The sequence below is a fragment of the Capra hircus genome, chromosome 2 (assembly GCF_001704415.2).
Source record: "Capra hircus breed San Clemente chromosome 2, ASM170441v1, whole genome shotgun sequence".
Classification (NCBI taxonomy): Eukaryota; Metazoa; Chordata; class Mammalia; order Artiodactyla; family Bovidae; genus Capra; species Capra hircus.
The window spans coordinates 14,402,251-14,416,557 of record NC_030809.1 but is presented as its reverse complement, the minus strand read 5'-3'; the positions used below and the strand labels follow the sequence as shown (position 1 = coordinate 14,416,557).

At 52.7% G+C, this 14,307-nt stretch overlaps 2 protein-coding genes across 3 annotated transcripts; one reads left to right on the top strand and one right to left on the bottom strand.

The window, feature by feature from the left end:
* FAM167B (family with sequence similarity 167 member B) lies at window positions 908-4,071 on the bottom strand. 2 transcript variants are annotated; one of them, XM_005676707.3, is made up of 2 exons: window positions 2,434-4,071; window positions 908-1,802 (listed from the first exon to the last, which is right to left on the bottom strand). In XM_005676707.3, exons 1-2 carry the CDS (start codon window positions 2,689-2,691, stop codon window positions 1,575-1,577), a joined length of 486 nt encoding a protein of 161 aa, XP_005676764.1. In that variant the 5' UTR covers window positions 2,692-4,071; the 3' UTR covers window positions 908-1,574. The 2 variants fall into 2 exon arrangements, with proteins under 2 accessions (XP_005676764.1, XP_005676763.1); XM_005676706.3 differs by having other exon boundaries at window positions 1,320-1,805; window positions 2,434-3,467.
* Window positions 6,023-14,285, top strand: LOC102188268 (myotubularin-related protein 9). The gene is made up of 10 exons (XM_013973615.2): window positions 6,023-7,578; window positions 7,754-7,862; window positions 8,072-8,197; window positions 8,313-8,486; window positions 8,949-9,175; window positions 11,196-11,357; window positions 11,541-11,682; window positions 11,766-11,986; window positions 13,763-13,914; window positions 13,988-14,285. The coding sequence occupies exons 1-10, from the start codon at window positions 7,394-7,396 to the stop codon at window positions 14,119-14,121; spliced, it is 1,632 nt and encodes a 543-aa protein (XP_013829069.2). The 5' UTR covers window positions 6,023-7,393; the 3' UTR covers window positions 14,122-14,285.

Here is a 14,307-nt window from a genome sequence, read left to right as displayed (position 1 = left end):
TTGCAGAGGGGAGGCTAAGACCCCTCCTACAGACAGTCTGCTGGACAACAGGCTGTTCAAGGAAGCAGACAGGACAACCCGGTGTCTTTAAGGGAGCAGAGTCACAGCCTCTTTTGTGGGCAGAGGGCAGGACAACACCCCCTAATTATGGTTGGAGAGTAGGGCAACCCTTCTAACCCAGGTAGAGACAAGGCCACAGCCTCTGTCAGAGGCGAAGGCCTGACACCACCTCCTGCAACAGGTGGGAGGCAGAACAAACACTCCTGCCCAGGCCCCCGGTGCCGGCAACAGACTGGCAGCACTTTCTGCTGCAAGCAGGAGGAAGGGACCCTGTCACAAGCACGAAGCAGGCCAACAATCTCCCTTTCCCCAGGAGCCAGGCTGAGGGTGGCGTACGTCAGAGGCTGAGGGCCAGGTCGCCAGTGTTACGAGGAACTCTAGGTGGCCTCTCTCGGGCCCAAGAGCTGGGCCTTGGCCGCACCCATCGGAAGACAGAAGCCTGTTGCCACCGCCTGAGGCTGCACTGAGGCAGCAGGCTGGGGGAGGGGAAGCCCACAGAGCATTGTTGGGGTTTGTGAGGTGGAAGCCGACGCTGTATGCACCTTCAGCTGCTGCGGAGAGAAGGGGGAGACAGGAAATGGGTGGGGGGAAGAGGAAGCCTGAGTTGGAAAGTCAGACAAAGAGGGTGACACAGAAACAAAAGCTGAGAAACACGAAGTTTTTTTTGAAAAAAAAAAAAAAACAAAAAAAAACCTAAAAAACAGGCCTACAGAATGACACAGAGCCCAGAGTCCCGGCTGCAGGCCCCACCCCCTTGCTATGAACCTGAGCACTTCACAGTTCATCTCTGGGCCCCAGAACCACAGTAAGAACACAACTGGGGCTAATGATAATAATGTACTTTTTATTGAGGACTTACTGTACATTATCTCACTTAAGATGTGTCTAACTGCTTGTGGAGTTGGATTTTCCATTGTAAAGATAAAGAGACAGCTGCAGGGGTTAAGAGAGCTCCTCCAGGTCTGATAGAATCAATGTTGCAGCTGGTATTGAACCCAGGTCTACAAGATCCTGCTTTCTTCAGCTGCTCATTTATCTGAGTCACATTCCATAGGGGTGATTTAGACTGTTACATTTTTTTCCAGTCCTCATCTTGATGAGACAGAGCAATAGAAGTGGAGCTGTGGGGGAGGTGAGGATCCATCAAAGCTTCTCTACCCGCAAGGCCAGTCTCCTCTCCCGAGGTAGAACCCCTCCCTGGCCTTAGCAACCAGAGAGACAGTGAACCCGGGCCTGAATAAAGGACTGCAGAGACCTTGTTGGGAAGCAGAGATTTATTGAGGAGACTAAGGGTCTGTGAACTCCTCCCCTTCCTCCAAACCGCCCTTTTCCCCCTTCCGGGCAGCAGGGCCCCAGGATGCCGGGGCTTTAAGCTCCCAGAGCGCTGAGCATCTCCCCAACTCTACCCCGACCCTTCTCCAGGTGCTGGCTCCTCTGGGGCGCCCCTCTCTTCCTTCGTCCCAGGTGGGCTGGGGAATGGGTAGCGGGTGGTACAGGAGACACGCAGGGATCCCTTAGCAGAGGGTGAAGCGCCGGGCACTGATGTTCATGCGGGTGAGGCCCAGGTGCCGCAGTGGCGGGGCCAGGGCCAGGCCGGCCCCGGGCTCCAGCTCCAGCTCCATCTCGGCCTCGTTCAGCAGCTCTTGGTGCAGGTGACAGACTTGGTCCACCTTCAGCCGGTGCAGCTGGGCCCGCAGCCTAAGCAGCTGCCCTGCCAGCTGCCGGTCCTGTGCCTGCATCTCCTGCTGCGGCCGAGAGGGGGCATGAGCCCGCTGAACCTCCATTCTTCCCTTCCGGTCAACACCCCGGGGGCTTTGCCCTGGCTATGTCCTTCCTACCCCCTCATACCCCAGCTCTATACAGCCCATCTCATAGATCTTGCTCTAAAACTAAGCTAAACAAGTACAGGTACCTGGGGCCTGATCTTAGATCAACTAGATGGAATCTCCAGTCTGGAGGCTGGACATTTTTATATTTGGACATATTAGATTAAGAGCCACCTAGTTAATATTGGCCTCCTCTGGGGACAGCGTGGTTAGTGCCTCCTTTGTATCTTTGGGGTATAGCAATTTGCAGAGGAGACTGGGAGGCCATGCCTTCCCCAGCCATCCCTGGTGGCCCCCAAGGGCAGGACTCTGTCCTGAGCCACGGGAGCACAAGATCAGTAGACTGATGGACTCCTTCTTCAGTAAGGCTCCCTGAATAAAACACTGGACAAGTCCATTCCTGGCTCCTCAACCCTGGGACAAAGCCACAGAAGAGGGCAGTTGCTGGAGGCAGGGTCATTCTCATCCCCTCCCCATACCCGGGGTTTTGGGCCCTGAGGACTGCCCTCAAGGCCCTCTGCAAGGTTGCCCACCCCACCAGACTCACCAGCTCCCGTCGGAGCCACTCAAGGGCAGAGTCCATTGAGTCGAATCCGCAAATGGCCCCAGGTCCCCCGGGCTCGGGTCTGGCTTGGGCCCTGCGCCAGGCCTGGCTCTGGACCCGGGCTGTCCACTCCAGGTATGAGGGCCGCCGTGTCTGCAGCTGCAGCTTGGCCGTCAGCGCCTTCACAGAGTCCAAGCTCTCTGCTTCCTCATCCTCCTCGTCTTCACCCACTGCCTGGAATCTTAATGGTCCCAGGGACATGGTAGGGGGTGAGCAGTGACAGGGAAAGGCTGCAGCTCTGGGGTTAGGGAAAGGCTGGCAGTATGACCCAAGAAGAGGTGGGAGAAGCTGAGGGTGAAAGAAATGTGCCAGGGAGTGTGCAATGGTGAATGTTCAAGGTGGGTCAGGGAGGCTTGAGTGTGTCAGGGTAAGCAGATGAGTGTGGGAGGCTGAGTGTGCCAGGGCTGGGATTTTCCTGGACTGCTATCCCAGGAGCCACGTGATACCCATCCGGGTGGGGGCAGGAGGAGCCCTGCGCCTCTGGCCCCTTGGATGAAATTTATTGTCTTTGCCCAAAAGGAGACACCCAGTTCCCAGAAAGGAAGTTGCTCCAGGATAAGAAAAGCATCGTCCACACCAGAGTCTTGGCCCTCTTCCCAAGACCCAAGTTAAGGGATTGGGGAGGGGATAGGAGGCTGACAAACTGCCCCCAGTCCTGACTCATGACTGTGGCCCTTTAGCAAAGGAATAGTGTCCAGATCCTCAATTTGGGAGTCAGGAGACTTGGGTTCAGGTGCTGGCTCTGTGGGACCTTGGACAAGTCACTGACTCTGTTGGGACAGATCAGTGATTTCAAGCTATATTGTAAGGAACTTTAGGTTCCCTTGGAAATCCCACAAGGACTGTGTGCCGGGTAAGGGCAGAGCTGTGGATGGCCTCCTCGACCTTCCTCTCCCTGCCCCTCCCAGGGCTTCAACCAGAGTATTTCCCTTTTTAAAGCTTTGTATTGAAATATAACACACACCCAGAAAAATTTACATGTCATAAATACATGGCTTAGTGAATTCTCCCCAACTGAACACACTGATGTAAACAGATCAAGCAAAGGAGTATTACCATCACCCAGGAAGCTCCTTTGTGTTGCTGGTCTAGACCAACTCTCCTAAGGGTAATGTAACCAAGCATAGCTTGCTCATGTACCTACAGTTGAGAAAGCCAAACTCTGACAGGGTGTTTGCAGCAAAGTAAGGGTTTATTGCAGTGGGGGCAAGCAGGGGAGTGAGAGACAAGTCTCAGATCCACATCAACTTGGTCTTTGAGTGTTAGGTTTTTGTTTTTTGTTTTTAAAGGGGAAGAACTGGACTTCCCCAGTGGTCCAGTGGTTAAGACTTCCACCGCAGTAGGCATGGGTTCAATCCCTGGTTGGGGAAGTTCCGCATGCCACGTGGTATGGCCAAAAGAAAGAAAGAAAAGAAAAAAAAAGGGGAAGAGCAAAGAGGCTGGGATTAATCATCACCTTGTGAAGTTTCTGTGACATTTCTTAATAGTAGTTTCAGAGTCAGAATGTCTCTTCAATTCAGTTCAGTTCAGTCCCTCAGTCATGTCCGACTCTTTGCGACCCCATGAACCATGGCACGCCAGGCCTTCCTGTCCATCACCAACTCCTGGAGTCCACTCAAACCCATGTCCATTGAGTCAGTGATGCCATTCAACCATCTCATCCTCTGTCATCCCTTTCTCCTCCTGCCCTCAATCTTTCCTAGCATCAGGGTCTTTTCCAATGAGTCAGCTCTTCTCATGAGGTGGCCAAAGTATTGGAGTTTCAGCTTCAGCATCAGTCTCTCCAATGAACACCCAGGACTGATCTCCTTTAGGCTGGACTGGTTGGATCTCCTTGCAGTCCAAGGGACTCTCAAGAATCTTCTCCAGCAAAAAGCATCAATTCTTCAGGGCTCAGCTTTCTTTATAGTCCAACTCTCACATCCATACATGACCACAGGAAAAACTATAGCCTTGACTCTAGACAGACCTTTGTTGATAAAGTAATGTCTCTGCTTTTTAATATGCTGTCTAGGTTGGTGATAACTTTCCTTCCAAGGAGCAAGCGTCTTTTCATTCCATGGCTGCAATCACCATCTGCAGTGACTTTGGAGCCCAGAAAAATTAAGGCAGCCACTGTTTCCACTGTTTTCCCATCTATTTGCCATGAAGTGATGGACCGGATGCCATGATTTTAGTTTTCTGAATGTTGAGCTTTAAGCCAACCTTTTCACTCTCCTCTTTCACTTTCATCAAGAGGCTCTTTAGTTCTTCTTCACTTTCTGCCATAGGGGTGGTGTCATCTGCATATCTGAGGTAATTGATGTTTCTCCTGGCAATCTTGATTCCAGCTTGTGCTTCTTCCAGCCCAGCATTTCTCATGATGTACTCTGCATATAAGTTAAATAAGCAGTGTGACAATATACAGCCTTGATGTAGTCCTTTTTCTATTTGGAACCAGTCTGTTGTTCCATGTCTGGTTCTAACTGTTGCTTCCTGACCTGCATACAGGAATGTCTCTGGTTTATGACTATCTGGCCAGGTGGCCCATGGCTAGGGGCTGATGAGATCACCTTGTCCTAGAGAAACAGCTTGAATTTGTATGTTAATGATGACACCTAGGATAGCAATTTCAGTACCTTAATGATACTATCAACAATAGCAATTTTAGACATCTGACTCTGTGGGGTTTTTTTGTTTGCTTGGTTTTCAGCCTAGGCACAAGGCATGGGGGATCTTAGTTCCCCAACCAGGGTCTTAACCACTGGACCACCAGGGAGTTTTCCGACTCTGGTTGATTAGTGTTCATCTAGCACAGAATTGCAGAGAAGGCAATGGCACCCCACTCTAGTACTCTTGCCTAGAAAATCCCATGGATGGAGGAGCCTGGAAGGCTGCAGTCCTTGGGGTCGCTGAGGGTCGGGCACGACTTCACTTTCACTTTCACTTTTCACTTTCATGCATTGGAGAAGGAAATGGCAACCCACTCCAGTGTTCTTGCCTGGAGAATCCCAGGGACAGGGGAGCCTGGTGGGCTGCCATCTATGGGGTCACACAGAGTCGGACACGACTGAAGCGACTTAGCACCAGCACCAGCGCAGAATTGAAGTCAATTCAGTTCAGTTGCTCAGTCTTGTCTGACTCTTTGCAACCCCATGGACTGCAGCACACCAGGCTTCCCTGTCCATCACCAACTCCTGGAGTTTACTCAAACTCATGTCCATTGAGTTGGTGATGCCATCCAACTATCTTATCCTCTGTCTTCCCCTTCTCCTTCCACCTGCAATCATTCCCAGCATCACGGTCTTTACAAATTTACAGTTCTTCGAATCAGGTGGCCAAAGAATTAGAGTTTCAGCTTCAGCATCAGTCCCTCCAATGAATATTCAGGACCGATTTCCTTTAGGCTGGACTGGTTGGATCTCCTTGCAGTCCAAGGGACTCTCAAGAGTCTCCTCCAACACTACAGTTGAAAAGCATCAATTCTTTGGTGCTCAGCTTTCTTTATAGTCCAGCTCTCACATCCATACATGACTACTGGAAAAACCAAAGCTTTGACTAGACAAAGGGGATAAATAATAAAAAAGTTTTGGATAGAGTGATTAATCATAAACTCAGTAAGGGAACTTGGTTTCTGGGGAACCCAGTTTCAGTAATACTGCCCTAATTTTTGACAGCTTAGATTAGTTTTGCCTTTTTGTATACTTTCCAATGTTTCTTAGTCTTTAACATGGATCCTAATCCCCTGGAAACTTATCAAAATAGACTGCCCCATTCCCAGAGATTCAGATTCAGTATGTTTGGGGTAGGGCCTATAATTTGCATTGTTAATGAATTCCCATCCCAGCTAATGCTCTTGGTCTGGAATTTTACAATTTATACTCTTTATATCTAGTTCCTTTTATAGAGCAGTTCCAACTTTGTGTTTATATTATGTATGTGTGTGTGTGTGTGTGTGTGTGTGTGTGTGTGTGGTGGGGGGAATCCACTTACGATTTCTTCATTATTTGAAAGAAGGGTTTTGCATACACACAAAAGCCTGGAACCTAGTACACCAGAAGGCTCTTTAAAGGCAGCAGTATCTTTTATTTTTCTTAGTGATTATCACTTAACACATTGTAGGCATCCTTGTTTAAGAAATAAAAGAACATCTGGATGGATGGGTCCTCCAGTAAATAGATTTAAGCTCTTGTAATTTACCAGCTTAAGTGTGTCTCTTGCCAGACTGAAAACCCTGTGAAGGAAACACCCTTGGGTCTCTAGGGCCCAGCTCAGTGTATAGGCAATTCCCCTTTGGTCAAAGGATGGAGTGATGAGGGATGGGGCTCCAGAGGGCAGAACTATACCAGAAGTGGCCCCCCGAAGAGGGCGCCCTCAGGCAGGGACTGCCAGCTGTGGTGGGGGAGGGGTGCCAGCTAAACAGCTGCTTGCATTTAAGGTGGACCCAGGGATTTCCCCACCCAGCCTCAGCTGCAGGAGAGGATGCAGACACTTCCTAGTTTCACACTCACCCTTTCCACCCCTCCCACCAGGGTACAGGAGAAGAGACGGGTATTTTTCTTTGTTTTTTAAATCGGTGGGAGTGCCAGCACCTTAGAGATTTTTTTTTTAATGCCTCCTGCGATCCAGACACGAGGTCTTAAAGGACTTTAGCAAGATTTTTCTCCCCCATTTCACAGATGCTGAAACTGAGGTTTCCCTAACAGGTTCTAGTCCCGGGGTTCTCACTAAGAAGTGCTAGCAGTGGGGTGGGGGTGGGGGAATTCCTGTGAAACTGTGAGATTTCTTCCTCCAAGGGACCTCCTTAACAGCTGTCCTGCCGGCGTCGCCAGCTACCCAGCCAGTTCCTGTCCCTTTCAGAGCCCGCGCTCACCCCGCCTGACGCTCGGAGTCCAGCCCTGCCGGGCGTCAGGCCGCTGGAGGAATGGAGTTCGCGGAGCTGATCCGCACAGGCCAGGCCCAAGCCGAGCTCCTGCGGGGTCCGGAGGAGCCCCCACTGCGTGGCACGCTTTGCATCACCGGCCACCACCTGCTGCTGTCGCCAGGGCCCCAGGCGACTCCAGACCTGTGGCTGCTGCTGTTGCGTAATGTTGACTCCATCGAGAAGCGGTGAGACGTGGCGGGGGCGTCCCCGTAGTCGGGGAGCGCGTGGCTCGGCAGGGAGAGGGAAAAGGGCTAGCGTAGTTGGAGCTCGTGCCCCGCTGCATAACGTACAATCCTAAGAAACTCCTTTCTCCTCCCCCTGGGTCAGTGGACATTAAACCTAAAGCTTGTGCATTCCCAGGGTCGCGGGTGACTCGGGCACCATCACGCTGCGCTGTAAGGACCTGCGAGTGTTGCAGCTGGACATAGAGGGCGTGGAGGCCACGCTGGACATCGCCCGCTCCATCGAGGTATGCCAAGGATGCAACGGAGGCACTTAAGTTGCCCTATCCCATAACGGGAGGAGTCAGCAGGGTTTACCTCTCAACGGGGCTCAGCGTCCAGGTTTGTCCGGAGCAGAAGGGGATGCAGGGTTGTCTGGAATGCGTGGAGAGGCAGCAGCTGCGGAACGGAGGGCTGGATTCCGATCTTTTCCAGATCTCTTGACTTCCTTCCCCAGGCGCTGTCCTCCCTGGAATCGGTCATCACCTCCTTTCCGTTCTTCTACCGTCCCAAAGGTTTGAGGTTAGGCGACGCCTGGCACTTCCACCCTCCCGAATGCTACTACAAGCGAGTAGCTCGCGAGGTGGGCGCGGTCGTGCGGGGCTGGGGATATGGGAGAGCCAGGTCTGGAAGGGGCGCGGGGACTGGGCACTCCTCGGGTGCCATAGACCGGGTCTTCACTCGTCCTTGTGCCGCAGACCAACGCGTGGCGGCTGAGCGAGGCGAACGAGGACTTCAGCTTGTGCCCCAGTTACCCCCGCGCCGTGATCGTGCCTCGCGCGGTGGACGACAGTGCCCTGGCGCGTAGCGCCCGCTTCCGCCAGGGAGGCCGCTTCCCTGTGCTCAGCTACTACCACGCTCCCAGCGGAACCGTGAGCCCCGCCCCTCCCCAGACTCCGCGGCTAGGACCCTCTGCCTCCCTATTTGGCTCCACTCTGCACTGGCCGGCTCTTCTGCGGTCCCTGCCGGAACATGGCCCCGCCCCCTCGGCTCAAGCTTGCCTTCACCGGTGCTGACCCCGCCCTTCTCCGCAGTTTCGGAGTCTTCCCGCTTCTGGCTCCGCCTCCGGCTGGTCTGGCCCCCTCCCCGAAACCTCCTCTTCTTTTGTCCACCCGTGACCCGCCCACGGCCTACTCTCAGGTCCCTTCCCGCTCTGGCCACAACCCACTGAGACCCGATTCGAAGGCCGTAAGGTTCCTGAGCTCCATCTAGCCTGACCCAGCCAGCTCTAGATCCTCTCCAGTGTGTACACGCGGCCCAAGGGATGCTCTGAGCGAAGTTCCTGAACCAAGCCTGGGTGGGTACAGTTTCTGGAGCTGGATCCCTGTTTGCAGGTGCTGCTACGTGCCGGTCAGCCCCTGACTGGGCCCCAGAAGCGGCGTTGCTCTGAGGACGAGGACCTGCTGAGAGCTGTGTTGGCGGGGGCTCGGCCCGGGGCCCGGGGCTTCATCGTGGACACGCGCTCGCCCCAGGCCGCCAAACAGGCCCGCATGACTGGTGGAGGCACCGAGGCCAAGGCTGCCTACCCTGGCTGGAAACGACTGCACCGGCTCCTGGAGACGTAAGGGGCTTTCTCATGCCCGCCTAGGGTCTTTCCTCTAGGACTCTTTATGGATGGGGGTGGGGGACTGGCGTCTTCTAGGAACTTCCAAGACTGTTTGATCTTTTCTGGTAGCCATCCTGCCAGGTGGGCATGGCCACTTGCAGGCACCCACTGACAAAGCTCTTTCCTCTCTAGGCATCCCAACTTTGCCTCAAAAGAGAAATTTCTTCTTTACATTAAACTGAAGTTTGTCTTCCAGGAACAGCTTCATCATACACACACATTCTCTCTCTCTCTCTCTCTGCACTGGTCCCAGCCGTGCCCTGAGGGCTGTACCCACACAGTTGTTATCTGTTCCCGCCGTCTCCAGGTGCTGGTAGTACCAAGAGGAGATCCTGAGGGACTTCTGTGCTTTGAGGAGAGTGGACTGCTCCCCTATCCAGAATACAAAACTGTTTATTCATTTATTTGACTGATTGACCCAGCAGAGAGGCTGAGATGGTGGCCAGCCCAGACATGGCTGGCAGATCAGCAGTAAACGGGCAATTATAGTTCAGTGTGATAAGCAGCAGCACTGGAGGCACTCCCCTCTTAGAACAGGTCATCCTACGAAAGCTTCCCTGAGAATAGGGTGCTTTAGTGAGATCTGAAACACAGGAGCGGCAAGCCAGAGGCTGGGAGAAGGACATTCCAGGTGGAAGACCTTCCAGGTGTGTAGCAGCAGGCAGCCTAGCCAGTTGCCCTGTTTTGGACTCTGGTGGTGCTAGTGGTAAAGAACCAGTCTGCCAATGCAGAGATGTGGATTCGATCCCTGGGTCGAGGAAGATCCCCTGGAGGAGAGCATGGCAACCCACTCCAGTATTCTTGCCTGGAGAATCCTATGGACAAAGGAGCCTGGTGGGCTACAGTCCACGGGGTCACAAAGAGTTGGGCACGACTGAGCAACTTTGCACGCACAGTACAGTGTGGTGGGAGTGTGGAGCGTGAGGTGGAGGTAGGGAGGCTAAAGGGGCGACCTGGGCCAGAGCAAGGGTCTTGAGTACCATGATTATGGGCTTAGATTTTATCCTAAAGGCAATGGGGAGTCATTGAAGGCTTTTAAACAAGCCTGAAAAAAGTACCAATTAGATTTTCTGGCAGAAGGTTCCTGGTGATCTAGAACAGTTCCTGGGAAGATTCCAGAATCCAAAGAGTATTCTATACCTCTTGTCAGACTGGTTCTCCCAAGAGAGTACTGTGTAGCTCCCATTGGGCTGGGGTACATCAAGGGGACTGTGACACCTTCATCAAATTGGGAGTTTCCTAGGGCATTCTTTCTGGAGCTATTAGTAATTGCCCTCCGTTCTCCCCCAGGAGCATACTGGACACCTTCGAACCTGGGAGGCTCATCTTTCAATATCTTATCTTTTTGCCTTTTTATACTGTTCATGGGATTCTCGTGGCAAGAACACTGGAGTGGTTTGCCATTCCCTCCTCCAGTGGACCATGTTTTGTCAGAACTCTCCACTATGACCTGCTGGTCTTGGGTGGCCCTGCATGGCATGGCTCATAGCTTCATTGAGTTACATAAGCCCCTTCGCCATGACAAGGCTGTGATCCATGAAGGAGAAGAGGGAAGCACAGAGGATGAGATGGTTGGATACCATCACCGACTCAATGGACATGAACTTGGGCAAACTCTGGGAGACAGTGAGGGATAGGGAGGCCTGGCATGCTGCTTGCGGTCGCAAAAAATCGGACATAATGACTAAACAACAACAGAGTATTGTTTCTCCAGGAGGCAATGCTATGCCTCTCCAAGAGACTAGGTTTCCCCAAAGGGTCTTGGGTCTCCTCCAGCAGATTGGGGAATCCTCAAGGTTAGGGAGTCACTTCCATCAGATTAGGTGGGCTCTCCAAAGGGTCTTGTGTCCCTCTTGTCAGATGGGCTCCTCTGAGGGCTCTGTGTCTCCCTCACTGGCCTGGAGCCCTTGTTCCAAGGCTGTGCTCACCAGAGCTTTAGACTGGAGGAACAATGACCAGACTCCCGCTTGTACAGGGGGCGGCCCCTACAGGAGAGCTTCGTGCGCCTGGTGGAGGCCTGCGGGGACCTGGAGCAGAGCATGGACCGCTGGCTTAATCGACTAGAGAGCTGCCGCTGGCTGTCACATGTGAAGGAGACTCTGAGCACCGCCTGCCTAGCAGCCCAGAGCATGGAACAGTAAGACCACCGCCCTACAAGACAGGGAACAGGGCAGGGTGGGCAGGGCTCTCCATGCCTGGATGCAAAGCCATGTCTCAGTAAGCAAGCAAAGGTAGCCTTCAAATGGGGCCATTCTATTCCTGACCTGGCCACTCCAGGCAGGGAAGAACAGGCCACTGTTGATGAGCCCTGGGCCCACAGGGAAGGGGCCTGTGTCCTGGTACATGGGGCTGAAGGCACAGACAGCACCCTGCTCATCACTTCACTGGCCCAACTCATCCTAGACCCCTTGAGCCGGACCATGGCTGGATTCCAGGAACTAATAGAGCGAGAGTGGGTCCAGGTGAGTGGCCGCCCAGCCCAGCCCTACCCCCCTCTATCCAGAAACCCCACTTCCTCATGCCCATCACTCTGCCCCTTCCCCAGGCTGGCCACCCCTTCCAGCTGCGCTGTGCTCACTCAGCCTTCTCCCACGCCCGCCCCAAACACGAGGCCCCCACCTTTCTCCTCTTCCTGGACTGTGTGTGGCAGCTGGGCCGCCAGTTCCCGCTGTCGCTGGAGTTTGGGGAGGGGATGCTACTGGCGCTGTTTGATCACGCCTATGCCTCCCCTTTTGGCACCTTCCTGTGCAACAACGAAAAGGAGAGGTGAGCTAAGGGGCTGTCCAGGTGGGCCAGAGGGCAGGCACAAGGCAGGGGCGGGGTGGGTATCTACTTAGAAGACATCTTTGGGAATTCCTTGGTGGTCCAGTGGTTAGGGCTCAGGGCTTTCATTGCTGGGACTGGGTTCAATCCCTGGTCAGGGAACTAAGACTGCCCCTCCTCCCTCCCCTCCAAAAAAGAAGGTATCTTTCCCTTTTGAGTTTCTCTTGTAGAAAAACCGTGTGTCTTCTCCGCTCCTGCCTCCGGATCTCACATGTTTCCCTAACTTCTGCAAAGTTAGAAATGAGTGGGTCCACGGTCTGTCCTTCAGACCTACCTACCCTGTCCACAGCCAAGAACCATGCACTCCTAGCTTAAAAACAAGGACTGAACGGGGAAATTGCTGCCAAAATCATTTCTGGGGCTCTCTACCACTTTGCAGGGTTGATTCTAGTGAAGCAATAGATTGGACGTTGAAAGCGGAGTCAAATTGTTGTGCTCAAAGTCTGGCTCACCATTCACCTAATGGATGATCAAAAGCAACCCTGAGTCTGTTTCATCAGTAGCAAGGAAGTGAAGTGAAGTGAAGTCGCTCAGTTGTGTCCGACTCTTTGAGACCCCACGGACTGTAGCCCACCAGGCTCCTCTGTCCATGGGATTCTCCAGGCAAGAATACTGGAGTGGGTTGCCATTTCCTTCTCCATAGTAGCAAGGAGGTGATCATAACAGTCACCATAATTTAGAGGTGGGCTATATGTGTGTGTGACAGGATTAGCTGAGTTAAAGCCTAGCAAGTACTTAACAGTGGGCACACAAGTGGTAGTTGCTTTCATTATTTGGTTGACTTGTTGCTCCCATTAGCCATCTTTCTTTCATCAGACTGAGACAAGGGGAGGGAGGGTTCAGTCCTCTCCAGGAAGGCGATCATATGTTTAGTGATCTTTTCTTGCCCAGTGGCCTCCCCGTCCTGTTGTTTTCACTAATTCTGCTTATCCAGGTTAGAAACTTTTTACCTCTCTCCCCATCCTTCATATTCAGCTTTTCTTTTAAGAATTTTTCTGTCCTTTCCCATCCAAGGCCCCTTCTAGTTCCCTAATCCAGACTTTCCTTTCCATGTAGACCATTGGAATAGCTTCCTCACTGCTTATAGTATCTTCATCTTTTTTTTCTCTTTTAAACTCGTCAGTCTAGACCTATCAGTATTCATATTGAGCCCTTTCCCACTTCCTTTTGTTTTTGTATTTCCATGTTCTTGCACACCTGGTGAATTGCTGCTAGACCCAGCTAAAATGGTACATTTTTTTAAATTTTTTCATTACTTATTGGGCTGCATCAGGTCTTAGTTGCAGTATGTGGGATCTTCGTTGCGTCACGGAGATCTTTTGTGGTGCACACTCTATAGTTGTGGCACATGGGCTCAGTAGTTGCAGTGCCCAGGCTTAGTTGCTCTGTAGCATGTAGGATCTTAGTTCCCTTACCAGGAACTGATCCCATATCCCCGGCATTGAAAGGCAGATTTTTAACCACTGGACTGCAAGGGAAATCCCTCAAATGGCACATTCTTAATTAGCCTTCCATGATCCTTTCAGGCAAAGATAAGCAGAACTCCTTAAGAGCTAGGACTTTGCCTTGTTCCTGCTTTATCATAGTTCAGGATCTGACTCCCAGTAACATTTGCAGGTGTTATCACTGCCCTGGGGGATCTGTCACCCTACTAACCAGGGTCCCCACCCAGAATCCTATACAGCCAAGTCTGGAAGCTCATGGTCTCACTCCCTCCAGATGCCTGTGTGAAGTGAGAACTCGAACACACTCCCTGTGGTCTGGGCTCAGTCAGCCAAAAGAGCAACGAAAGCTCCGGAACCCGCTCTACGTCCCCAACCCCCTGGCTATCTGGCCCTCGGCGGAGCCCCAGAGCCTGCGACTGTGGCAAGGTGACCCTCCTCCTCCTCCCTGGGGGAGTTCTCGCCTCTGCTCAGCTCCCTTACCTGTCCTCTTCCTCCTCAGGCCTGTTTCTGCGCGGGACCCGTCCACCTGAGCCTTCAGAGGTAGCGTGGGAGAAAGTGTGGCAAATAGTGACAGATCAGGAGAAGACAGAAGGCTCTCAGCCAACAGATTCAGCCTCTGAGGCTGGACCCTAAGTACTGGTCCTTAGATGGTGTTTGAGATGTTCCTGGAAGCTCTCCAGGCCCCTCAGCACCTCTGGATCTTGGAAGAGAGTGCCTACAACCCAGCCTGGATCCACATGTGAAGTGTCCAAAGTATAGGCGGAAGGTCCAAATAATAAAGGCATCCATGATTGGTATCAGCTGGCTGGGGTGTCACTG